This window comes from Montipora foliosa, chromosome 14 (assembly GCF_036669935.1).
Source record: "Montipora foliosa isolate CH-2021 chromosome 14, ASM3666993v2, whole genome shotgun sequence".
Lineage (NCBI taxonomy): Eukaryota > Metazoa > Cnidaria > Anthozoa > Scleractinia > Acroporidae > Montipora > Montipora foliosa.
Genome location: NC_090882.1, coordinates 23,370,901 through 23,382,247, shown reverse-complemented (window position 1 = coordinate 23,382,247; position 11,347 = coordinate 23,370,901). Strand labels below are relative to the sequence as shown.

The window sequence follows — 11,347 nt, the reverse complement described above, 5'->3', positions numbered from 1 at the left end:
GAGCTCGAGACAACACGCCCATTGCTGAACTGTTGATTCGTTGGAAACTTGTCGTAACTGAAAGGCCTCTAAGACAATTTCAGCAAAACGCTGTCGAGAAGATACTTTAGTAGTATCAGCTTGACTATACGTTATAAGGTAGACACGTCTTACTTCTCTTACTCCTAATTCTACTTGTGATGACTGTTCAACTACAGCGTTATCCATGTTTTCTATGTTTGAAAACCAATTTTCATTACTGTAATCAAATCTCAGACCACCTGCGATGTGACGCGACGCGTTGCTACGTACAATAGCATGATGCGTTGCTATGCGTTAACATGAACTAACGTTTATTTATTCATTTCCTTACCAGTGGTATTCAGTGTTTCCAAAGGCCACACAACGATTTTCATAAAATGGTTGCGCAAATTCATTACAACATCAAAAGAATACAGACTGGATATCTTCAGACGTACAGCAACGTGACATGATTACGTTAAGGTTATTCGATACTTTATTCAATAATACAATCACTGTCATAAGTCGTTGGAACACCCACCCCCTTTCCCCCGTTCAATGTTGCATAGCGCAATGCACCCAAACAAACTGTTCAGTACGTTTTAGTTTCTAAGCAACATTGAAAGGTGGGAGAGGGAGGGATGCTCGATTAACGCCGTCGGTGTACCAACATTGTGTCACTGATTGTAGTAACTCAAACTCTACTGGTGAAACGAAAAACAATTTGACATAGCGAGGTTTCAAGTTAACAGGGTGGATGGCACAATTCAAGTTGCCACATTAAAAATCGATGGTTGGTGATTTTTTAGCACTTCAATGTTTAGTGCACTGTAAATTAAACTTATTTTATAAAAATGGTAATTGGGCATTTTTATGATAAAATAAGATTAGTTCGTTGCACCAATCAAACATCAAATGTATGTAGTGTTGACCACAGTGTTAGTTTAGTGTTGTACCAATTATAGAAAAGAAGAGCTAATAGGGATGGCATCCACGTGCAGTTACAAGAACCAGAGCTAGAGTTATCGGGGTAACTTTCAGTGAATTTTTGATCAAGAGAAAGGAAATTTAGCTCGAGTTGGCGCGGCGGGGAAATCGAGGTATCCGAGTTCGAGTTAACCGAGTAAAAATGACTGAAAAGTGGGGTGAAATTCAAGGGCAATAGGACTAAGTTTGAGTTAGCGGGAAGTTCTAGTTATCCGAGTTCGTGTTATTGGGGTTCTACTGTACTTACAATATATGCAAGAGCAGCGATTACCAGTCCAGAGGTCTTAAAAGACGAAGAAGGAGAAGCAGTTCTAACTGTACTGCCGGCAGCTGAGTACTTGAATTGAGGAACATGATCACCACGGAGAAGCGTGAATTATCGGCGATCTGTCCTAAATGTTGCTTAAAGCTCTTTAGTTACTTCTAACAGTACAGCAGGGTTTAAAAGAAGATCAAACAGGCATCCTTTCCACTTTTAAAGCCTCAGGCTCTGTTCTCAGTTTCCACGAAGAACCTATGAGCCACCATTTTTGTTTGGGAAGGAATAAACCAATGAGAGCGCACGTATGAACGCGCAATAGAATACACCAATCAGCGATCGTTTTAGTTCACTGTGTGCCAGGGTCTTTCTCCTACCGCCGCCAAACCGCCGCCATATTAGAAAGCGAGAAGACCCTGGGGACGAGGTTGCAGGTCTCCCTACTTTGCTCGCAATTGAGGCGTTTTCAAGGATATCCAACAGTTTTTACGTATTGCAAACAGATGTCATACCTACTTTTGGTTTGACATTCAGCCAAATTGACGTACGATTGTATCGTGTTCAAAAAGAACAAGACGTATTTGTTAAAATTCCATGTTCTACGTTGTTTGCAAATGCCCTTAGGTGCATTGAAAATGCAAGACAAGGAGTATTTCCAGAAACGCCAGATAAACGTAAGGCTCTTGATAAACTTTGCAAAGCCATGTCAAAGTTTTCTACGGAGTGGATTATCCAGGAAGAAGTTACAAGACTGAAGAAATTTGATTCGGAGTCGAAAGTTAACTTGCACATTGCCGATACGTTTCTCATGGCGCTTATTGATGATGGCCAGTGTGTGGTTAACGCAAGTCATGGAAAGGACGCAGCTACTGCAGGGAACCCGACAGTCATAACACCCGACAAGGCTGGTTGGAAAGGACTTGGCATCGGTAAGTGGTATCTCGACAGTTTAATTGTCATTGAGCTATGACGAACGTTTTGCCATGTAAGCTTAACTTTTTCGGTTTTAACGCGATGGCTTCGAAACTTTGGCGTGAGTTACATTTTACTAGTGGAAAACATTTTATGAAATTAGGCCCCAGTTGGACCCTACGTTGCGAAGAAAATCGCTTCTAGTGAAAACTTTGGCTGATGTTTTTTAACTGAAATTTGAAGCTAAGTACCGGAAATTCCGAAAATTGTTGTGGCGTCTTGTAAAATAATTTTGCTGTAATATTTTTGACTGAAGTTTCTGGCATGTGCTAAACCTGGAAGATGGACGATAGACGATAAAAAAGCACCTTTTTTGAGTTTGTGGTTTTTTCACCTTCTTATGAGGACTCAAAGTGTGTGTTCTGCAGACTTAATTAAGAGGACTCATGAGGGGTCCTCATTTTGAAGGTCTATTTTCAAAGAGCAACCCACTACAGAACACAAACAGCAGCTGTTTTCTGTGATCAGCTCCCCAGTTTACACAAAGTGCTCAGTTCTCTTTACTTTCTGACAAGTATTTTAACAAATTGGATGTGCCCACAGGTAGCTAGCTAGTCTAAGTGGGCCATGTCTTAACTAAAAAGAGTACAGAAATCAGGAAGTTACATACAGTAGCAGTAGCAATAGTAGTAGTAGTAGTAGTAGTAGTAGTAGTAGTAGTAGTAGTAGTAGTAGTAGTAGTAGTAGTAGTAGTAGTAGTAGTAGTAGTAGTAGTAGTAGTAGTAGTAGTAGTAGTAGTAGTAGTAGTAGTAGTAGTAGTAGTAGTAGTAGTAGTAGTAGTAGTACTCTGTAACTACTCGCTATTTCTTCTGTTTCTTCTTTGATCTCCAGTTCTTACATGGGGTTGTTAAAATGTGTTTGCAGCAGAATCAGGGCTCTGAATCTGGTCTGGACATTGGGGGTTGGGTTGGGGTATCTCTGAAATGTTATCACTTGCAGAAACAGGGTACTGCACCTAGTCTGGACACTGGGGTGGGGGATTTTTGAAAAGTTATAACTTGCAGAAGTAGGGCACTGCAGCAGGTATGGACACTGGGAGTTGGCTAGGAGTTCTGGACAATGGACGATAGACGATAGATGATAGACAATGCCCATTTAATGGTCGAATTTCTCCGGAATCAAATGTCCAAAAACCAGTGGCTTTTGTGACTCAATGTCCCAAAATTGTAGGGGTGTGACATGTTGGCCCGCAATGTCACATGAATTATTAGAGATTGCACAGAGTCGGTAGTAGTGTAAGCGTGACGCAGTGGAGGGCAAACACATGTAATGGATGTGCTTTTCTCTTTCTGCCGATTTCCCGAACAGCTAGCAATCGAGCCAAGTGTGGCCTGTGGAGAGGGGGCTACAAGCTTTGGAATGACCAGGCCATTTTTTCCTTTGATACAAAAGAACACATACAATTTGGCTGAGCCTGAGGTTGTTCTGAAATGTTCTAGGATGCTTTTAAAATCCTGTGGCAGATCTCAGCTGAGACGTTCTTATAGAAATGGTTCTCATTAAAAATTGTACTGCGTAGCTGGCGGTTTTTCATGGTTTTTAACTCGGAGATTGCGTAAGCAATCTAAGGGTTTTAGTGGTGGTGCAGATCATGCAAATGATATGCAAATGATTTCCTCCCATCATCTGTAAAGTTTTTGTTTTTTGGAGTGATTCTGCTGACCGGTAAATAAAGCTCCTGAAATCTAAAGGGGCTCAGTCATGGTACTTTGAGTCATTTTGAGCACCGACGAAATTACCATTAAATTGAAGGAACCTGAAAATAATACTTTACAAAGATAGAAAAACATCAAAGAGATGATAATAAATCATAAGGGAACAAGGATGGTTAAGGATGGAGAAGATTGACACGGATTGCAAACAACTACATCTCGTTTTTCAGTGTTGAAAATGGCTGCTTTGTGAATTGAGTAGAAGACATCTGTAAGTCGGCCTGCGAAATATTTAGGAAGGATATGTAATTTGAGAAATCTTTCACCTTGGATTGCACGTGACGTCATTATTTTTTAAAATCCAAAACTAAAGAGCAAACAAAGTTATCTTCATCAGGCATGAGAGGGGGTAGATTTCTATTTGTGAACACCTTTTCAGCTCAAGATCATGTTTCGTCTAAAAACAGGCGCATTTTAATAAATTTCAGAGCTATGGCGGTGCGTGACATAAAGACTAGCGGCTAAATACAGGAATGGCTCCGACCCGTAATTGGATGATAAAAATAGTAATTAGTTAATAAGTTGATGCTTGACTCGAAGTGACACTTTTAAATTTTCACTACATGATATCTCAAACGTTTCGTGTATTTATTTTTAGCGCTATAGGCCGCTCGCGTTGCTCTCCTGTTCTGTTCATTGCCGCCAAAATCGCGATAATCGTTGATATGTGCATAAACAATCTAAAAAGCAATTAAGGCAGGCAAATTCATATACTTACATCGCGGGAAATGAATTGTTTGCGTGGATTAGGAGACAGAATCGTCTTGATTCCTTTCAAACGCAACTTGGACTCGGAGCAATCGCTGTACAGGAATGGCTCCGACCTGTAATTGGATGTTAAAAATAGTAATGTTAGATATTATTATATGGAGCAGAGTGTTTTACAGGGAACTAAACCACTCGTAGATTCCATACGCCACGTCATCCGGGACCCGAGTGGCGTATTTTCCGTATGTCACTTTTGTGAGTGTCGTATCGTCCAATGACGTCACGATTCCCGTCTTTTGCTTTTGTTAAACACTCTCCACCGTATAATAAAAAGAACATTACACGTTGGCTTGAAGATATGAGTTTTATGTTCTCGTGGCAAGAACAATATTGTTCTTGCCACTCGAACATAAAATTCATATCTTCTCGCCACCGTGTAATATCCTCTATATAAGTTAACCCTTGACTGAAAGTGACACTTTTTCAGATCTTGTAGTTCATGTTCAATCAGTTTAGCTAAATTTACCAGCAAATTCTGAGGGTCATGTGAAAATATTGAGAAATTGCGCGTCAAATGAAAAGTTCCAGTTTTATAGTGAGTGATAATGCACACCACTAGTGTATCAGTATTCCTGTTTATTTTTATATTATTTTAATGATATAAAAGATATTAAAATATATTAAAACATCTTTCTGAAGAAAAAAATAAACAAGGCAAAGCTCTTGCAAAATCGAATAGAGTTTCATGCCAAAAAACAAGAGCTAGCAGAACTGTTTGCATATCAAGTATTAAGCATTGCCCACCCCTCCCTTCGCCTTTGATTTACAAGTAATAATAATTAACAAAGGTAATGTGACTCTCTAGTATTTCGCAACATTAAAAAAAATGCTCCAATTTTATCATAGTGCATTGCAATAAGCATAAGCAGATCCTGTACGTGTATGCAAAAATGAACTTATGTTCTTGTTCTTTCGTCCTGTGTGATACAGTGATGCGTGTAAAAGTATTGGTCTGAGGACCATTCACCGATCTCACGATCGGAGCCATTCCTGTACATATTCATCACGGCAGAAGTTAAGTACAGGAATCGCTCCGGAAAAGTAAGACAGCTGTTTGCTATTCTCAACCTCTTATTTTGCTACAGAGAAAAGTAAAACGGGCTTATTATAGTTTGTCAATCGACTTTAAATTTGTTTTGCTTTTTTTAAAGAAACAGAGGAAAGTCCAGTGTTTAGACGAAAATGTGACGGTCAATCAGCAATGGAGCCATTCCTGTACAGCGGTTAAATACAGGAATCGCTCCGAGTCGACTCCGAGTCCAAGTTGCGTTTAAAAAGGCATCTAGACGATTCTCATTTCTGTCTCCTTATCCACGCAATCAATTCATTTCCTTCGATGTAAGTAGATGAATTTGCCTGCCTTAATTGCTTTTTAGATTGTTTATGCACATATCAACGATTATCGCGATTTTGGCGGCAATGAATAGAACAGGAGAGCAACGCGAGCGGCTTATAGCGTTAAAAATAAATACACGAAACGTTTGAGATATCATGTAGTGAAAAGTTAAAAGTGTCACTTCGAGTCAAGCATCAACTTATTAACTAATTACTATTTTTATCATCCAATTACAGGTCGGAGCCATTCCTGTATTTAGCCGCTAGTGACATAAAGCTATGAACGTATTTATCCAAGAATATATACTTATCTCGGCATTTTTAGCCTTTTTAGAAGCTGAAGTATTAGGAAAAGTATTTACTTAAATGTTTGCTTGATCAGTTCAGATAATCAGTGGCCTAGATAGTCAAAGTAAGTTCCAGATATTTACACTATATTCCGACCGCCATGTTGGTGTTCCTTGGAGGTACACCAACATGGCGGCTCCATACTGGGCTTTGTAAATTTGTGAAAACTATTTCGACAAATATTTGAAGATCGGGAAAACGTACAGACCTAAAACTTGGAGAAGTGTCTTAATTATTTATCTCCTATAATATCATAATTTCTTGAGTTTATTCACTGAATAGTTTTCGAACTATTTTTTTTATTGCGTGAGAGTGCAACCCAAGAATATTATTTACACATCACCTTCAGCGCGCGGAGATGTTTGCCCTTCGGCGATCAGATGAAAATGAGCTCGAGCGAAAATTCCTTTGCGAGTCGTGTCCAACAACGCCTTGTTGCTAAATATTACGTAATATTTTTGTGAGCGCAAGAGTAAAAAGAGCGCGGTTAAAAGTTTTTTAAACTTCTTGTTTTTTTTTAGTTTTGTCTGTGACCAGACGCAGATTTCCGGCCCACTCGGCCAATTGTTATCACCGGATGATGTCATCATCAGCCAATTACAGGCCATTTCTCAGCTCTTTTCGTCATATCCCCCCTCAGGAGCATTTTGTCACGTTAGAAAATTCTACTTCTACTATTCAGACAGAACATGGCCGTCTGTGAGAAATGTTTATTTGGTCAAAATTGGGCCAAACTCCGTTGGCGATGCACATCAGGACATTTGCAAAGATAAAGAATGTCACTTAGGATCAGTTGCCGGCTACTAAGGCTGAAATTATGCAGAGTTAAGCTGTATTTTCGTTTTGCGTGCGAAACAGAAGATTTTCATTTTGTACTCTGGAATGTTTGTCTGTTCACTTTCGAAGGGAATATTCAGTGCTCTAAAAAGGTATTACGTCTGGCCATGGAATACGCTGATGGGGAGATCGTGTTTAGTTCGCCAGAAGCAATGTTGGAATTTTCTCGGAAAAAAAGTTAAAACTTAGCCTTAGCACTCGTCAAAAACATTTATATTCGTTTGAAAGGTCAAGGTATTTTGTCCTTAGACGTAAACAAACCTCTCGGATTACAACGCACTATGCAAAGAATAGAGTAATTTAATCACGCAACTTATATTGATCACTTTCGCTATATATATGTGAGATGTAAGAGCGAACGCAATGTGGAATCGATCACGCAACTGATGATCTGTTGACCCGTCAATTTACTAAAAATAAAGAGCTTTCGTGCGCTGTGGAGATGAATTTGGCTTGGAATTTTACTGGAACGGAGCGCTTAACCCTGTACTATGATTCTGTAGAGGAATTGGGGCGGCTGGCATGCTTTTAAGTGCCTTTTTTTCGCTTCGAGCAGGAGTGACTTTAGAACCGAGTAGGTAGCTTTTACTCTTCTTACGAGCGGAGAGGAAACTAAAAAGTGATATATCGCTTAAAAGATTTCGGATCGCGCAGAAGCGCTAGATGACTATAGAACAGACAACAAGGCATTGAGGTCAGTTAGTTTTATTACAAAATTTACTAAAATTTGGGCTAAAATGTCCATTGACGTTTGTCGTGTTTCATTGCTGATGTTATTCACTGTGTTATTAAAAAGCTGTATGTTCACCTCGTTAAACCTCTCAAGTGTGGTCTACTCATCAAGCTTATTTGAGTGATATGGCAGAGGCTGTACAACTGTACAGTTCATGGTTGGGAATAGGATTCCTCACAAAGAACATTTGAGTAAGACTGGTTTAATGTCAATATCTTCTAGACGAATCTATTTACTCGTCATTTTTTCATTGAAATGCCTGCATAGTTATTATGTCTATTATGGCCTCGATATCTGCAGTTTTATAATTCTGAGCATGAACCCGATAATTTGAGGAACACTGAACTTATATCGTTTACGCTGGTCTTATACTGTCATCTTCAAGACACGTTAGGCTCCTTTCTTTCTGGTACTTGTCAAATAGAGTTATGGGTAAATTGCCCGAGCATAATCGAACAACTAACGAGCAAAGCGAAGTGAATACGAAAATTCCCGACTTTTGAAATGGCCGCCATGTTATGACGTCACATGGATATCAAATCTGATAACGATCCCAGACTGTTAAATGTGGATCTTGCTAGAGTTGAAAAATGGTTAACTGTTAACAAGCTTACCCTTAACGCATCTAAAACTGAGTTTATGTTGATCGGATCGAGGCAGAGGCTAAGCACATTTCACAATCCTCCGTCACTTATGATTGACGGTGCACCTATAACTCATGTTACCTCTACGAAATCTCTTGGTGTTCATATTGACCAGACTCTATCCTGGAATGTTCATGTTGAGAATTTATGTAAGAAAATCGCGTCTGGTATCGGAGCTTTGAAGAGAGTGAGGTCTTTCGTTCCACACGAGACTCTCCGATCAATCTTCATGTCTTTGGTACAGCCTCACTTCGACTACTGTAACTCTGTCTGGGGATGCTGCGGCAAAACCCTACCCAGTAAACTTCAAAAACTTCAAAATCGCGCTGCGTGTATACTCACTTACTCGAATTATGATGCCAACGCTGATAACCTCATTAAAAAACTCGGATGGATAAAACTTGATTCTCAACGAACAATCCATAAGGCTCTGATGGTTTATAAGTCGCTTAATGATCTTACTCCAGATTACCTTAGTTACAAATTTGTTGACCGTAGTAGCGTCTCCAATTACTCCTCAAGGGACACAGAGGGCAAACTAGCCATCCCACAGCCACACACACACTATAGGAAGAATAGCTTCAGTTACTCTGGAGCAGTTTTTTGGAATAGCTTACCAATCGAGTTGCGGCAGGCTGACTCCCTTAGCGCGTTCCGGGCTGGCTGTGAGCGTCTCTTTTCATCAGGTTAAATTTAGAATTCTTAATACACGGCACTCATGTAAAGCAGGTTTTATTTTGTCATTTAATATTATAGCTATAATTGATTATTTAGAGTATTTTAGATTAATGTAGTTCTAGTCGTTGTGTAATTTGTAATTATTCTAGTAAATAATTAGGTTTTTACAGTTGTGACTGATGAGTTTACGTGTCTAAATAAAGTTATCCTATCCTATCCTATGCTACGATCTACTCCTTTTCATCCGAACATGAAGTTAAACTTAAGTTTTAGCATTTTCACATATCCGGCGATGCTGGACGCGTCTTCGACAATGTCAACCCTCCAGAGGCATTTAATGCGTACCGGCACAGAATTCATAAGTGAGATTTCTGCGGCTACAATTTTCACTTCTTTCGATTTCCACATCTTTCGATTTCCATCCTTTTGATTTTGCGGTAAAGGGGAGCTAGATGTGAATCGCATGTGTATGGGCTTTATTGTCTCGATCCCTTGTCACAGTATCCGGTCATCTCGCCACCAGGGAGTTTCGCCACCAAGAAACCATCTCGCCACCAACCAACACGCCACCAAGAAACCACCTCGCCACCAACTAACTCGCCGCCAAGTAAAGTAGTCGAGGTGAATAAGCTGTTCGAACGAGAGTAAAGTAGTCGAGATGGAAAAGCTGTTCAGACGAAGTTCGTTAGCCTGTCTGTATGCAAATTACATGTCGTAGGTGACGTGATTTGATAAATGTTCCGTTGTCTTGGGTAAGCGACAATAAATGCGCGTATGTTGTTTTTTTTGTGGCATGGTTTTCAAAATAACACAGGTCGCGCTCTTGTTTTTTTTTTACTTTCTTGTTGTGATTGTGCAGTAGTCTTTGCATTGCCTTCGCAGCTGATTATTTATTTATTTATTTTGGACACAAGTAAGCAGACATCTTAGGGCTACCGCCGGTGCAGCACATCGTTCAACGTAATACGAACTGTGTGAGTGTTTAACACCACTAAACAAGGTAGAACGAATTTCAGTCTCTTCGGCTTGTAACCGGTTCAATGTTATTAGATTATTGGTAATCGGTAATCTTTGGACCGGTAACCGTTGTCACACCTCGCCATCGATTCGCCATGAGGCATGAAGTTGATGCATACAATTTACGCACCACAATTTGACACTGCTTTAAGAAACAAGCAAGAACATGGTTCACTGCGCATCCTAACTCATCCATTGGCGCATGACCACAACTCCTTGCACCATATCACTGCGCATCCTAAAATATTTCCGTTCGCGAATAACCACAATTCCTTGCGCATACCACTGCGCATCCAAAATCTCCCATTTGCGCATAACCACAATTCCTTGCGTTTGGTAAGAAAAAGTGATCGCAAGCCCCTATAATGTAAACCTCTGCTGATTAGAGAGCTGCCTCGCTCGTTCGCTTCAGGCTCACTCGCTGCGGCAGCAAATATCCCAATTCTTCGACCCAACAAGATGAAAAGATGTTAAAAAAAGAAATTGAAAATAAATTGAAAAAAAAAGTTTTTGCATAATTGTTTGATCCCTTCCTCTACATACAAGAAAATATTGACGCCCATCATGTAAAGAGCCTTAAATTTTTAACAACAGTATAGGATGTTTATGCACCTATCAATGCTAAGCCCGAGTGGGGGTCAGGCTACCCACAAGAATTTGATTTCAAGGCTGTCCCGTGAGTAGGGATTTTGTTTGTACATGATGTCCCCAGGATGGCTACATTTGGAGCTTTTTGAGGTGTACAACTGACCTTTGCTTGCCTGACGATGGGGAATTTTGATACTTTTGACTAAATATGTTGTCCCAGGAGTTAGGAATTTGATTTTTTTTTTCAAAAAATGTCAAAATCCCCACCCCCATGCCTGACCCACCCCACCTTAGGCTTCACATCGATGTGTGAATTAGAATTCTTAGGGGGTGGGGGATACTCCAAGTTGTTCCAAGTACGATTAGGTAAGTATGAACTTTTATTTTATTTTCTGCAACTTTGAAGTGGGCAGCAGTTCTCTGTTTATATTTTCTATCAAGTCGACTAATCTAAATCTTCATAAAACAT

At 39.9% G+C, this 11,347-nt stretch overlaps 3 protein-coding genes across 7 annotated transcripts in view; 2 read left to right on the top strand and 1 right to left on the bottom strand.

The window, feature by feature from the left end:
* The first annotated feature begins 398 nt into the window (after positions 1 to 398).
* LOC137984529 (uncharacterized) lies at positions 399 to 11,118 on the top strand. Its single transcript, XM_068831694.1, has 4 exons — positions 399 to 454; positions 1,595 to 2,175; positions 5,850 to 6,036; positions 6,903 to 11,118. The coding sequence occupies exons 1-3, from the start codon at positions 399 to 401 to the stop codon at positions 5,924 to 5,926; spliced, it is 714 nt and encodes a 237-aa protein (XP_068687795.1). The 3' UTR covers positions 5,927 to 6,036; positions 6,903 to 11,118.
* On the top strand, positions 8,480 to 9,286 carry LOC137984528 (uncharacterized). Its single transcript, XM_068831693.1, has one exon. It carries the CDS (start codon positions 8,480 to 8,482, stop codon positions 9,284 to 9,286), a length of 807 nt encoding a protein of 268 aa, XP_068687794.1.
* Positions 11,119 to 11,245: 127 nt separating the features above from the next.
* LOC137984677 (uncharacterized) overlaps positions 11,246 to 11,347 on the bottom strand; it is an 18,256-nt gene continuing 18,154 nt past the window's right edge. For all 5 annotated transcript variants that reach the window (XM_068831918.1, XM_068831917.1, XM_068831915.1 and 2 more), the window contains one exon: positions 11,246 to 11,347. This exon is cut by the window's right edge and continues 1,661 nt beyond it. The gene's annotated coding sequence lies outside the window, so the exon portion shown is untranslated.